General features: G+C 35.2%; 1 protein-coding gene and 1 long non-coding RNA gene across 20 annotated transcripts; one reads left to right on the top strand and one right to left on the bottom strand.

Moving 5' to 3' along the window:
- Positions 1-3614: 3614 nt before the first annotated feature.
- LOC109221306 lies at positions 3615-10356 on the bottom strand. Of its 13 annotated transcripts, none has more exons than XR_002067228.1 (7): positions 10084-10343; positions 9847-9997; positions 8792-8938; positions 8023-8592; positions 6963-7016; positions 4411-5444; positions 3615-3913 (listed from the first exon to the last, which is right to left on the bottom strand). It is a non-coding gene; the product is annotated as an uncharacterized LOC109221306 (long non-coding RNA). The 13 variants fall into 13 exon arrangements; XR_002067230.1 differs by having other exon boundaries at positions 3634-3913; positions 4411-4548; positions 10084-10335; XR_002067231.1 differs by having other exon boundaries at positions 4411-8117; positions 8438-8592; positions 10084-10356.
- A 249-nt stretch (positions 10357-10605) lies between these two features.
- Positions 10606-15131, top strand: LOC109221307. Of its 7 annotated transcripts, none has more exons than XM_019385772.1 (3): positions 10606-10871; positions 13339-13501; positions 14637-15131. In XM_019385772.1, exons 2-3 carry the CDS (start codon positions 13354-13356, stop codon positions 14777-14779), a joined length of 291 nt encoding a protein of 96 aa, XP_019241317.1. In that variant the 5' UTR covers positions 10606-10871; positions 13339-13353; the 3' UTR covers positions 14780-15131. The 7 variants fall into 7 exon arrangements, with proteins under 7 accessions (XP_019241317.1, XP_019241315.1, XP_019241319.1 ...); XM_019385770.1 differs by having other exon boundaries at positions 10607-10871; positions 13342-13501; XM_019385774.1 differs by lacking the exon at positions 10606-10871 and adding an exon at positions 12686-12961.
- Positions 15132-15482: the final 351 nt, after the last annotated feature.

Below are 15482 nucleotides of genomic sequence, written 5' to 3' on the forward strand. Positions count from 1 at the left end.
CATGGATCGCATCGATCCATGTCACATCCACATGGATCACAGGCATCAGTGTCACACCCACTCGGGTCACAGCCACTCGGGTCACAGCTATCAGTGTCACGTCCACTTGCGGGCCATACAGCTATGTCGCAGTCACAGGGCTCGCAGTCATCTTCATCTGGGACTCCACCTATTTCAGGCCTTCGCCTGCGAGATACTAGCTCTGACCCCCCTACACCTTCCACACATGCCTCTGATATACATGCTTCGGACGCTGATGCTGATGATGACGAGGAGGTGCATTATGATCAATATGGCAGGATCATCATAGTCCATGAGGGTGATAGGTAAGAGTTATTTGTTATTTTTACGTTTATTGTTTTGTACAGTTTTACTAAGATATTAATGTGTTTTTTTTATTAAATTGCAGGTTCATCCCTAGTAATATTACTACAAGGATAATCACCAAAGCCACCAGAAAGCTTTATGATGGCCCTTATGCGACTTGGAGTGATTTCCCATTCGCGCTGAAAGAGCAAATTTTCAATCAATTTAAGGTATAAATATTCTTTTAAGCAGTACAATTATTTAAATATGTATTATAGAAGATAGCTTTTATATATATATATATATATACTTACACTATACTATGCACTAAGTATTAGTGCATTAGCTAATATTATATCGAATATAGCTTATATATATATTCGATAAAAGCTTAGTGTATTAATACATAATTATTCAAAAGTTAAGTACATTAATACTTAGCTTTTATTAGCTAATATTATATTCGATATAATATTAGCTAATGCACTAATACTTAGTGCATAGTATATATATATATATTAGCTAATGCACTAATATACTATATTATAAGCAGTTAATGCACTTAACTTTTGAATAATTATTAGCTAATAAAAGCTAAGTATAATATATCGAATAAAGCTTTTATGATATTTCCATATAATACTTAACTTTTAAAATACAGAGCAAGTGTGTATGGGAACACCGCTATAGCGCGGATGTGGCTGCAAATTTTCATCTCAAAGCTCGCAAGCGGTTGTCGCATTGTTTCTCCAAAGCTAGAAAGTTGAACCAGAAGCATGGCTGGTTGCTTCAGAATTTGGGAGGATTTGCAAAGGCAATGGCTTACCGCAGAGTTCTTAGAGAAGAGCGAAAAAGGAAAGAAAGCTCGTGTTTCTGAGAAGGGAGGATCCTTGCACACTGGAGGTGCGATCAGCCTAGGGACAATAAAGAGAAGAATGGTTCGTAATAGCTTAATTTATTTTAATTTTCAAAGTATATCTATTCTGTTTATTAACTAAAATTTATGAGCTTTCAGGAGAAGAAGTTGGGGCGTCCGATTAACCAAGATGAGCTATTCAAGGAGACTCATATTGTAAAGAAGAAGAAAGAGACGGATCAAGAAAGGTGGGTCGAGGGCCGAGCCTCGACTGTACATGTAAGTTTTCACTTTCATTAAGTATTTTGAATTACTTTTATATAAATTTTGAAATACTAATTCAATGTAATTTTTCTTATAGGGTCGCTTCACAGCTGAAGTGGAGGAATTCATACGCAGTCAGCCACCTAATGAGTCGGGCGACCCAATCCAACCTTCGGACGAGGATGCTGAAAGAATGTGGACGCAGGCTGCTGGCGGTCCAAAATGGGGGAAGGTATACGGGCTTCCTACTAAGAAATTCCATCGCTATAAGTGTGGAATGCAAGGAATAGGGACTTCCTCGCAAGCCGAGCAACTTGATGGGGAGAGCCTCTCCTCTATGCGGGAGACTGTGACAAAGCTCACATCCGAACTAGAAGCCGCTAAGGAAAGAGAAAAGCTTAGAGATGCTCAGTACATTGGCATGCAAGCTCAGTACCAGGGCATGCAAGAGCAGCTCAAATCTCTCCTAGCTTCTGGCAGTTTTCCGATTCCCCAGTCTCGTGAGTCATCGCCAGAGGCTCGCCTTCCCCGTGCTCGTTCCTCCCGTCCTCCCTTTGATCGTTCTTCCCGTCCTCAACAAGTACACCCTTCTGGATACCGTCTTGGTGATGAAAGTTCATCAAACGGTGATGATAATGATGTACAAAACAATCTTTGACTTTTATACACTTTCAACTAGACAAATACAATCGATTTTCGAATGGGCTTGTAATAACAGTTAACTTAGTTTGGTTAGCTTAATGTGTTAGTTCTATTGAACTTTATAGTTTGTTGGTTTTAATGTTGTTGTTGTTGTTGTTGTTATTGTTGTTGTTGCTTTTTATTGTTGTTGTTGTTGTTGTTGTTGTTGTTGGCATAAAATGTCTGTTTAGGAATTTTGGTAAGCTGGCAGGTGGTGAGCTGCCAAAACAGGCAGTTTCTGCCAAAAATATACCAAGAAAAGCGACCAAAGTTGGTCGCTGGTTGGTCGCCTTTCCCTTTAAAAAAACAATTTTCTGGGCAATAGTGACCAACTTTGGTCGCTAATTAACCCAGATTTCACAAAACTCGACCAACTTTGGTCGCTATTCCATTAAAAAAAAAAATCTGGAAATATAGCGACCAAAGTTGGTCGCTTATGATTAAAAATAATTTTAATTCTTGAAGTTGGCGACCAACTTTGGTCGCTTATTTTTAAAAAAAAAATTAATAATAAAGCGACCAACTTTGGTCTCTATTTTCCAGATTTTAAAATAAAATATTTGGATTAGAGACCAAAGTTGGTCGCTATTTTATGATTAATAATAAATAATAAAAAAACGTATTTTGCATTTAGAGACTAACTTTGGTCGCAAAAATTATATTATTAAAATAATAAAGCGACCAAAGTTGGTCGCTATAGTCAATACCCGGAATATTTGGTCCCTTTACCTTAGGGACCAGCTTAGTATCGACCAGGCATGTTTGGTCGCTTTTTGGTCGCTTTTGGACCTATAAGCGACCAACTTTGGTCGCTTTTTGTGGTCGTTTTTTTTCGGATTTCTAGTAGTGCTAGTTGTATGAGACATCTTTTTTGTCTCACAGTTTAGTGGACCCAGATTTTATGGACCCAGAAGTGTAAGATTTGGGGTCCACAAATTTGTAAGAGAAAAAGGAGACTCGTACAACTAATGTAAGTTGTGTAAGGCACAAAATAAAACTTCTCCGTCTCGATACAACTTTGAATGTCATGTCACAGATATACAATGTATACAAACCTCGAAGGAATTAGAGCTCAAAGGCCGACTCAACTTTACTATGATTAATTAGGTCATCGCTTCGTTGTTCTCTTTTTTGGACATCTTTTGTAATGGTAATTAAGAGCTAGAAGTCGATTTAAATTTTCAAGTACAAATTGCCGGTCCCTTTGGGAATTTTAGGATGAATATCAGATTTGATTCAAACCTTTTTTGTAATTAAATTTTGAATTAAATATCTAGTTCGATATAATTATGTCGTGTAAAAATGGAATGCTAACAAGATATCACTCCACGTTGATACTGTGATACATAATTAACAAGAGATTTGTCAGATAAGCATTTAAAGTAATAAATAGTATAACGAATAATTCTCATAAAACTAGGTGGTGATGGCCGTGCTAGAGCACGGGCCCAATTGTGAAGGTTGGAATTACTATTTTTGATGCCTTTGTCAATATTGAATTTGCAAATAATAAAAATTGATTCATGTAATTAATTATCAAATTAGATGTCAGACAAAGTATACAGCAGTTTACACCATTAATGAACGACATTACATAATCCAATTAACAGGCATACAATTGCAAGGACTTTGCACCAGTGAAAATGCCTGCTCCTTTGTATTTGTCCTCAGGAATCAAAAAAAGTTAGATCCATCATATATAGATGAATAAAGTGAGTTCTACCTAAATCAGACATGTGCAATTATTTCATTAGACATTTTTCAATTTCTTAACCAGCATATCTTGGGTCATCTCCCTCTTCAACTCTGCAGAAGAATCAAACTATAATTAATCAAGATAGCTAATATAGAAATTATATAAGTCCGACTCAATTTAGTGGAAGAATTCTGATAAATGCCATCGACCAATAAGCATAGTTTAAATCATTAATCTTCCGACAATGTAAAAGCAGCTGCATATTTTATCTAATATGCTTCTCTTTTGTATGTCAGCATTTGAAGTATGAGTTTTTTATCGATAGCCATAGCACATCTTTTTTCCTTTTAGCACCAATAAAAAAAGGGAAACTGCTTACTCTCTGCTAGCTCTAGGACACCACTTTCAGATTTCAGAACCAAGGTTTAAATTAGATGCATGAGTCATGTGTGGCCTTAAAAATCAAGGTCGTGAGGGTAAAACAACCTAAATGTTTCATTGTATGTGCTACAAGTTCAACCACGCAGAGCAGATCTCAAGAGGAAAATCATATGCAGAGCAGATCCCAAGAGGAAAATCAACCCGATGCAAAAATTATGTGACTTACTATTAAAACTCTGCTGAGCTAGGCATCACTTCATTGTGAGTGCATTTATCTATTCTCTTTATTGACAGATTTTATGTTTTACCTCCACTTCGTGAGTAGTGCCTCGATCATCTTTATCTGGTTCTTCTGCAAAGCAACCTACAAATAAAAGAAATTGCAGCAATTTCTAATTCCTTCCACAAACCATTTACTCAACTTTAAAATACATTTGCTTAATAATGAGCAAAATACCTAATCATATGCGATAAAGTCGATTAAGTAAAATGATAAAACAATTCAAATTTTCACTTGAATTTGCTTAACTAATCAGGTGTATGAGGCTGGAGAAGCATCATTTAAAGTGACAATATGCAACAGCAGAATGCCCTTTTTATATGCTACTTTCTCCCGTCCTCGGTTGCAGCAATTCATCACAGATAAATATATCTTATTGTCAGCTAAGCAGATCAATCCTCTTGAGTTCAGCTATATTGACTGCTCAAATCATATCACAAGAAGCAAAGATGACTATTGACATCTCATGTTCAAAGTTAACTTAAATGCACACATTTAAGATATGTTCAGCTCGTGGAGTAATTTTGTTTTTAAAAAAAAAAATCTTAATGTTGTTGCATATGTAAGTGAAGTAAAAACCAATAGTTACATTTGCACTTAAGGAAAAAATAGCATCGCACCTTAGAGATATGAAGGGTTTAAAAGCCAACTACTTGGCTGAAAAATTAGAAAAAGCGTACTCCTTATTCCACTTTTTGAAAGCTTTTTATGGATAAATTAAAAAGTACAACTTTATTTTGATATGTATGTTCTTTTAGCCATGATCTTTCGTTTTCATATTTGTCTTGTGCACATTTATGCACTTCCTAATATGAACATAAAATATGAAGTAGCAATTTGAACATTAGGAAAGGATAAAGTAGAGGACACGTGAAGTACATTAAAGGGAGGAACCTACACACAATACCTTAGTTGCAGAACCAAGATCAACTTGAAGAAATCGAAAATATTAGAATCAAAGCAGGCTGAATCCACAATCACTGAACAAAGTAGCATGTCCTTGTCAAAAAAATAACTGATATTTCCCGCCTTAAGTGGACCAGAACAATGGCTAGCACGTGCTTTAACTTATAATAGCATATTTAACCATAAATTTATAGTATAAATTTAGTAATATAGAGCAAAGATCACCAGTTGAGTTCAATGATATTACTCATATACACTTAGGTTGTTCAATAGGTCATCAAATAGACAATTAGGAATGATAAGTACAAGATCAAAGGCTCGAAATTACAATTCTAAATAAATAATTACTTCAACCCCCTCATTCTTCAACCACCCACTACGCAAAAGAAGGGGTTAAAAAGGATTTAAAAAAGGATAAACTTTACAGCTTTATTGTACTGCAGCAAGTAGCTATAAAAGATAGCTAAACAAAATAGTAGGAAAAAAGATACGCATGCATAATCAGTAAATCAAAAAAGATCATGTTTATGATTTAAGCACCTAATGTTCTTCTACTCAAACTGATGTTTATCTGGCTATGTGGAGGCACTGCCTATTCACTTAGTTGTTGTACTTGAATAAAGAATATCTTTGAAAGATAGGTCTATGTGCATCACATACTCAGATAAGGGTCTATACTAAAGTAGAATATTTACCTAATTCTATTCTTTCATACTTTTTTCTCTAATTTTATTCAATGGTTGCTAAAAATGTGCTACTCTATACCAGCATTCAATCTTTAATCTGAAATTATAGATCTCCCTTAAGAAGATTAACCAGGGCTGGCTGAAGTGTAAATTTTTTTCCTCCTTTTTTTATTACCTTCATTTCAGATTATGTGATATCAAGAATTCTAATCTAATGCACTTTTACTTGAAATAAATGTTTATCATAGCTCAAATAATAGACTGATACACAAATCAGTGAGAACTGACAAGCGTATTGATTATGACTCTAACATAAGAGATTTGAGTTTCATATCAGATATTTACACAGTTCACACGATGTGTGGTCTATTTTGAACTTCTGAAAGTAGTAGCACCATTCATGTCTTTTAAATCTTAACACGTAAGACGAATAAGATATAACGATTCAAGTCTCTATGTACAGTAAAGCAACAAAATTGCATTGGGTCTTTTAAAATATGAGATGAACCTTACCCGAAACCTCCCCAAAATCTCAGATAAACATTTTTGTCATGTTTGAGTCTTCTCAGTGAAGTCCCTAAGTCTATTCAACGAAAACAAACTACAAATTCATCTCAGTTCTAGTAGTGTATTGAAAATTTCCAAATAGGAGCGAGCACAAGACTGGGATAGTCAGATAGGAAAGCTCACTTTGAGAGCGTTATAAAGATCTGGTCTTTCTTCATATTGAAAAGTTATTCTTAATAAATAATATGAGGTATTCAAACCAATTTTACTAAACACAAAAGAAACAAAAACACCCCAATCAAAACTTTTTGCCACAAAATATATAGGCGAGCAGATAAAGTGGTTATTGGATAGGGTTGATGACCCTTTAAGTACAAGGGCTTAAGAATAGTATTCTACCTTAGCTGAGATCTTCAATGCTGAAGTTGTCCCCGATTATTGCATCTTGGATTACTGAAATAAAAAATCAGATGAAGATAGATGTGTGCAAAGCACACACGGAGAGAAAACCCTCAAAGAAGGACGAATATTTTCTATCTATATTATAGAAGAGCTAGAGTTTCGACGTGTGAGCTTAGTATCATTAAATTTTTAGTTGAGGGTATTGTTGGCTTTTTACCATATCTAAGAAACGTGTCGTCCGCTTCAAAGCTAAAAAGCCACATCTTATCTATTGTCTTTGGTTCCATCGCTTTTTCTCTCTCCATTTTCACCGTTTAGGATTGATTGTTGCTTTGCTCTACATAAGATTGCCGGTGAGGTCAACCGACTGTATTGTTCCTTACTAAGAGCTTTAACCATTAAAATATTATTGTACTCCTCTTCCATTATCATTTCTAGCAAGGACTATGGAGATGTATGCTATTTCTTAATTACTGGGAGTGTTCTGCCAACATCAACTTTCTGATAATATCTTATAGTGAAGATCAAGAAAAAAGATGTGTACTGCAAAGAACCTCAGCCTTATGGAGTTATTGATGGCCCTATCACGTGGAGATGCCAAAATAGTTAGCTCAAGCTTGGCAAAGCCATATATGCAAAACGATAGTGGTGATTGAATTAAAGACATAATTACCACAATGAAAATCTTCATAAGTTAGACAATGTGACTATCTAGACTGGGTAGAATACTCAAATTGCAATGCAGAAAAACCGTATCATACTTTTGTGAAGTAAGCAAGCGTCAACTATCCATGTTATAAACTCATAAGGCTTCCAACAACTGATTACATTATTAACTTATTAAGAACCTACTAATCGTTTAAGTGTAACATTTTCTCTGTCATTTATATGGTGGATGCACACAGACAGAGGTGACGTAAATATGACATAGGCTAAAACAAATAATCTGGAGTAACCTGAAACACAGAAGATATACTCATGAGTTTCTTATAAGCACATAAGAAAAAGACATCTAGCTTAATATTGCACATTAGACTGAAGCTAAACGGTTACTGACCTGTGTTCTCTCTCCGTCCAAGCAATATGTTCCTTTGTCGGCGCCCCAGATCTGACCTTGTAAATTTACCTCCGTCATTTCAATATTTAAGTTGCCTGAATTCACTCCAAAACTCTGATAAGCATCACATTCTTCACTTAGGTAGCATATATTCAGTTCTCATCTTTTTGTTTGTATCATGCGGTTATAACGTTTGTTGAAGGAGGATATAAAGATTTATGTCGTTGATTTTTGAATTTGTACTTGTATCATGAGCTGGTATTGGTTGTAGTTTGTGTTTGAATGTTCCTTCTAAATAGACTTGTGGCTATAACTCTTACATCAAGGGCTTATTTTTCTATGCGAGAATTATTACAAAAAGAAGTATGGTGCAGAAACATGCATAAGTGGCTACAAATGCTACATAATTTCCAACCTCTTACACTCCTCCAGCCAGTACTCATCACCGACGTGCAGCCTACGACCTTCGCTACCTTTTCAAGGTCATGTCTCTCCTACTAAAAGCTTCCTCTTTAACCTTGTAATTGTGAACGTCAATTTAGTCAAGCAGATATGACAGATCCGTTGCCCCTACAGATGATAGGCTTGATACTTAATGGATATAGCAAGCATTCAAGTATCTTAAAAGCTAAGCAAATATCTACTTTGAAATCAATTGCTTTAGGGATATAAATAATTCACAAGTACTCTAGCAATGATCTGATTAGAAATTCATTGGTTGAAAATGAAAAAGCAGCTATATATCTGATTTACGATAGAAAGCACTTACCAAATTCTATAGCTTTAAGAAAATGCACTAAATTTTGTTATTTAATAACAAATGCCTTCCAGCAGATTCTCTCTAGATCCAGCCTATTAATTCTCAAAAGATCTCGTCATTGACGTTTCCTGCAACCTCAACATTTCTGCCAGCGGCCTGCAAAAGAGGTATAGACTCTCAAGAATTTCACATCTACTAGGGATCTTCTGTCAAATTTTGTGATGCTGGACATTATTCAACTGGTGCAAATGGGTTGATAGACTCGAGATGAGAGCAGTATGCAAAAATATCACTTAATTTCAGCAGGCTCCATTCGGATTAGCTGTCTTAATCATTCAAGGGTCGTCCGAGATCTCCTGAACGGAAAGTCGCCTAAATATTCTTCACAAGATACTGGACAACCAAATATAGCTACATCATGCATCATTCTTCCCAAAATTTATGCAAATATATCTTCTAATAAGCTTATATGGCTAATGAGATACTTAGCTTCACCAGAGACATCAGATGATATCTCTAATCAAACAATAGACTACTTCTTCACCTAGTGATGGTTTCAGAAATTCATGAAATTCAGCAAATCAGACACAATTTAAAGTTAAACTGCAAGGAGCTTCTCCTTCGAGGAAAAAGAGAACCAAGAATATATTGGACTTATCTAAAATTCTTTATACTGGATTTAAACTTTCAGCCCCACTTTAAATTAATTGTGAAAATTCAGTTTCTTTCATTCGTGAAGAAGAAAAGGAAGACGTGAAATCCAAATAGTTACAACCAAAATCCTCAAATCTCGCTCTGTAACTATAACTCTTTTGCTATGTGGTGAAAACAGAAAACAGGATAGAGGTGTAAAAAACTTCAGGTGCTAACAGTGTCAAACATTTTTCGGCAATTTTTTATTTTCTCCCTTACCTCCAAAGGATGAAAAAGACCAGGGATGCATAAGAAATCAAATAAGAAAACCAGTTCATTGAAGATTTTTACTAAACACCTCCACATCAGAGGTTTTTACCTAAGGAATCAGAATTATTAGAAGAAAAACTTAAATATGAAAAAGTACAAACCTGACAATGATATTTTTACAAAAATGGCTGAAGGCGTCTTCAAGCACATGCTCTGTAACATCCAATGATAACTGATAATCCTATGACATTTAGATTTGCAATTAAAATTGGTCCTTTCATGGTTTTCTCCACGCTCTTCCATAACGGAACTCTGAAATAATAGAACATAATACTAATCAATTTGGTACAGCAAGAAAATCTAAGAATTCAATTGAGTTGAAATCAAATAAAATTGACCTTGGGTTGAGCACAAGAGAGATAAATTGTACTGTATTGGGAGTGAAATTCCAAAGAGAAATCAGTAAAAACCGAGAATGAAGAAAGAGGAGCAGACTCAGGGCCTCAGATAAGCGATCCGATTATGAGGCGGGAAAAGGATGCGCCGGCGGAGAAAGAAACAAAGAAAGCTACACGTAGTATTTGCGGAAGGAGAAAAAAAGCCACGTATAGAGCTATGCTAAATGACTGAATTATCCTCAAATTTTTTTAAAAAGACACTAAGCAGCCATGTCGAAAATGTTTCTCTTCTATAGAAGAGAAAACTTTTTTATAAAAAGACACTAAGCAGCCATGTCGAAAATCTTTCTCTTCTTTTAGAAGAGAAAAAGAAAAATACTTATCAAACCATCAGTATGCTCTGTAACTTAAACCATCAGTATCGGGACGACTTAACAGTTTGAGGACGGATTATTCAATTTTCCTATCGAATAAACCGTTAAACTTTTTTATATTTATACTTTTACCCCTATATATATAAAATACTATTGAAATACTAGATGGTTAAATTCCTAATTTCTAATTCTCAATTGAATTCGGTCCGCAGCAGAGAGTGAAAGTCGACCAATCATCATCACCTCTCCTAAGTCCTAAATCACTAATCAAAATTTCTCTCAATCTGAATCTGCTCGTGCTCATCACTCGTTACTCGTCAGTCTCGTCTCTGTCTTGGAGGCTGAAGTTTTTTGGCTTGGCTCTTCTCTCGACCAGAGCTTAGAAAAGCAGAATCCTTCAGCTCCAGCCTTCAGGTAAGATTTTTCTGATTTTCTCCTCCTTTCGAATAATTGATTGATGGTCGAATCTTCAATTCTAACGGACAGAACATTTCGTGCGTTGGTTGTATAGTTGTGTTTTTATAGTTTATTCTCTGATTTGGCAAGATAACATTTCATCTGTTCAAAATAAGAAAAAGAAGTATCTATTGACATACACTTTTAAAGAATTGTTTCACAGAATAGCGTACAGTAGCAATGAAACCAATTCCAAATTTGGATTTCAACCTTATTGAGGTTCCAATGCAACGAAGCCTTCCCTTTGCCATGATAGCGATGCGGTCGCTTAAAATATCAGCTTCTTCCATTGAATGGGTTGTCAAGATAATGCCACGCCCTTCTTTCGCACCCTCAATTATGCCCCAATTCTTTGAGTTTCAGATTCTACCCATATTTTTATTAAGAGTATTCAAAAAAGTTGTTCTTAAAAAAAAATTGTTCTAGAGATTGTTCTGTACACTCCATGACGAGTCCTCGTTGAGTAATGTACTCAGGATTATGAATGGTAAGTTGAAATGAAAAAAGCCAGTGAACTATGCAATTTGGCCGTTTGGTATTCACATGACTAGGATTGTTCAAAAAAGTTTTATTTGGTTTAGCCGATAAACTTCCAATAATCGTTAATCCGATACCAATTCGCTCGTTGGCTTATTTGATGGCTAGCAGATTACTATATTTATAATTCGATAACCGATAAGCCGAACCATTAAGCGTAATTATCTGCCGGATAAGCACCCCTATTTTTAAGTGAATCTTTCTTTGGATTAATCAGATTAATGAATTAAAATTAAATATTTAAAAGGAAAAGACTTAGGGGTCGTTTGGTACGAGGCATTAGAAAAAATAATGCAAGCATTAACTTAGTGCATTACTAATACCTTGCTTGGTAATATTTTTTCAACCTATGTTACACATCTTATTCCTATGTATAAATAATACATAGCAAACCATGGTACTAGCAATGCGAGTATTTTTAATACTTGCATAAACATGGTTAAACACATAATTGCCCCTCAAATCCCTCAAAACCTATTCCAAATACTTTTTGCCATATTTTGTATATTTCTATATTGTGATATTTTAATTAATTTTTCACCTTTAGCATTCTACTATAATTAAAATAATATCAATTTAATACTAAATTTATTTTTAAATTCGTTCAACGTATAAACTGGATTTTTTTTAATTAAAAATTTATCCATTTTTTAAATAATGGATATTTGTATTATATGTCATAGCAATTAAATTTTTCCCTCTTTTAACTTTAAAATTTTAATTAGTATTATCTTTTAATTTCGCTCTCCTGTAAAAAAAAAAAATTGACTTTAGAGAGAGTCAAGAACGTGCATGGTAATAAAATTATTGCAATAAAAATATTATCCAAAGTTAAAAAGTGTGGTGGGTATTTTTGTGAGCAAGCATTTTTTTTTTAGAAATTATGCAGTGCTTTAATACAATAAACCAAATAGTGTATATAAAATAATCTCAACATAACTAATGCCAGCATTACTAATACTCCCTCTGTTTCACTTTGTGTGAACCTATTTCCTTTTTGGTTTGTTCCAAAAAGAATGACACCTTTCGAAATTTGGTAACAATTTAGCTTAAACTTATAATTCTACGAAGCTTTTATAACCACACAAATAATCTGGGCCTTTTTTGCTTTGTTTAGAACCACAAATTCCAAAAGTCTTTATTTTTTCTTAGACTCCGTGCTCAGTTAAATAGGTTCACATAAATTAAAACGGATGGAGTACATGTTCTTATCCCTCTTACCAAACAGCCATTAATACAATGAGATGGGTATTTATATAACTGTTAGAAACCAGAAAGGGTTTTTTTTGAATTGATCCTTCTCTCCCCTACTTAACATTTGATAGTCTTCTACGGAAAGAACACTGTAGTCTTCAGACAACAAGAAGTTTGGAAGGCATACCTCTTCGCCCGACGTAAGTGGTGTACTTGTGAACGATAATTGGATTTTTCAGTAGCATTATAGTCTCCTTCAGTAGCTGCTACAGCGTCTCACGCCTGTTTCGGATTCAATCGGCGATTGGTGATTTTGAGTAAATTTCATATACTGCCATCAGTTGTTTGTGAAAATGCCTCACCTAAGTTAAGTTTCAGATACTGCCATCAATTTGTTTGCGAAAATGCCTCACCTAAGCTGTTCAAGTGACTAGATTAATTAGTATAGCTTTTACTAAATTTAAGCTTTTAGTACTTTCTCACTATATTGGAAATTGAGTCATGGTTGTTCTTTCAAGAAACACTTTTGGTTTCTTTACGAATTTGTTAGCCACTCTGTTCTATACGTAATACAAGCTAGATTCCTAAATAGAAATTTGTTTCATAAGAACTTCCTTACGTAATTGGCTTACGTTTCGTCTAAAGATTCACACTTTATCAATTGATGAGATTCTTTACGCCCTATGTAATTTAGCAGGGCTTCTGGATAATGGCTTTGAGGCGTATGCTCGGGTATTCCGATGGAGAGTTAATGAGATCAGATGCAAAACCCTGCTCAAGGCTTATGAGACAAACAGCTGGCATTTTTTCCGTTGGAGGAGCATTAGGATTTTGGGTTCTTTGCCGATTGCACTATGGTTTGTTTGATATTTCTCCTTTGACTCTTTTTACTCTCCTGATCGCTTATCCTCATTCTTTCATTTTTTGGAGCTTTCTTTGAAATTCAAGAGCACTCGAGTATATAAGAATGTAACGAGAATAGGAATGCACTAAATGAGTTTTGATCTCTAAATTTAACACAATGAGAAAATGTGTTTGTTTTTGATAGATCTCCAAATATTGAGTAGTGCGGTTGCTTTATCAAGTGTTAAAAAGGCTTATTGCCAATTGTAGGTGAATTGGTTTGAGAAAGAGAACTTAAAGGTAAGATATTGATTTTTGAGATGAAGTGCTGCGTGAGCTTGTTGCTCCGCAAGTGGAGTTGTTGAGAGTTTCTTTTACCTTCTTTTTCATTAGTTTAACTTGTAAAGTTTTCTCAAGCTTAGAGTTGCTGCTCCTAGGCTATATTTCCTCCAAGAGTTTCTACCATGTATCCTTCTTCCTGCGCTGCTTCCTCAACTTATAAACTCTTTAGGGTGAATGGTGAAACAATATAGTAATCTTCATCTATTTGTTGGTGTAATGATGGGCCTAATGAATCCTTTTATATTCACTAGATTGGGCAGCAGATTTGCGCTTGGGAGCTTGTCTGCTGCTCAGGCATGAAAGTATAACGTAAGAAATACTTTCTAAGGTTAAAGAAGACGACAAACCGGAAGATACAGGCTGGAAAGAGAGAGAGAGAGAAGGGGACAGTGGACTTGGTGAGCTCTTCATATAAGCAGGGCCTGTTCAGTTCTTAGCGAGCTCTAATTATTTGGATCTTTTCATGCTAGAAAAGCTCTAAAATGGAGTAACAAAGATCAGCACGATCCTATGGACGTGGGAATTTCATGTGCTGCATGTATTTAATGTTCTCAGTTTTGATCTCTGTGCATCACCAAAGTAGTTGATTGACTGCTGGAATGGCTTTTGGATTTGATAGATGAAAGGATTTTGCATCAATACCTGCATTCTACAATTCTTTGTGCTTTTCTCCTCTCATTCCTATCTCCCTTGACTATATTGATTAGTACTGAGCTCCGAAGGGCATGCTTCTTTAATTAATTGTCACTCAAATTTTATCTTGATTATGCATGCTGTTTCTTTTCTGATAATGCATTGGTAATACAGGTCCTAGAATCACAGTTCCTAGAAGTCTTAGATGGGCAACTTGTGGGGCTATTTCTATGAGCTCAAGCACAGCTTTGCTAGTTCGTCTATTTAGTCCTGAATGTGAACCACAAAACATAGCTGCCTACGACAAGAAAGGATGATGTTACTTTTCTTCCGAAATCAGTCAGTAAAACTGAAGAATGATGTCCTATTTAATTCGTGTGTAACTTTTTAAGGATTCCCCTTCCACAAGCATCACAGATACAGCTGCCCGTGTTAGCCAGGGGAGAAGAACCAACATTTAAATGCTAAACTATTTTCTCACTGAGGGCCTATCTTGTTTGCTACTAACTGTTATATCAATTTCTGTTGTGTAAAAATGCTACAAGCACTCGTGAAGTGATGCTTAAGCTGTCTAAGTTCTCTCCTTCTAACAGCCAATTCTATGTCATATTCTACAAAGTGGAAATACCTATTTGTGTGAATGATTTATTCTTTGGCCTAAGCTTTCAATATTACCTATTTAAGGAAATAGTTGTGGCTTGGATATAGTAGTATTCATTCTAAACCAACTAGTTACCTGGCACAATCACTTCTTTGTTTGATCTTTCACAAACTAGGTCGTCTTCATCAGATTCCTTTTTTTTTTTGGTTTGGAACTTGGTCAAGGTGTGCTTGTTTTACACTAAACCCAAACATATGATGAAAATCCCAGATCTAGGTAACATGGATCAAAGACTGACATTTATGATCGCAGAGTGTTTGAAGTTTACAGATATGGTTGATTCTATATATATAATGAACCAAATCCTGCTCCTGTGGATGGCTATGGTTCTAAGTTCTGCATTAGAATACTGTTCTATT

Source organism: Nicotiana attenuata, unplaced genomic scaffold, assembly GCF_001879085.1.
Source record: "Nicotiana attenuata strain UT unplaced genomic scaffold, NIATTr2, whole genome shotgun sequence".
In the NCBI taxonomy this organism is placed as follows: domain Eukaryota; kingdom Viridiplantae; phylum Streptophyta; class Magnoliopsida; order Solanales; family Solanaceae; genus Nicotiana; species Nicotiana attenuata.

Excerpts from the sequence above, each read along its gene's own strand:
- LOC109221307 (XM_019385772.1), top strand. The coding sequence starts at position 13,354 with ATGGCTTTGAGGCGTATGCTCGGGTATTCCGATGGAGAGTTAATGAGA. Across the intron at positions 13,502-14,636 it reads TCTTTGCCGATTGCACTATG|GTCCTAGAATCACAGTTCCT; the intron begins GTTTGTTTGATA and ends TTGGTAATACAG.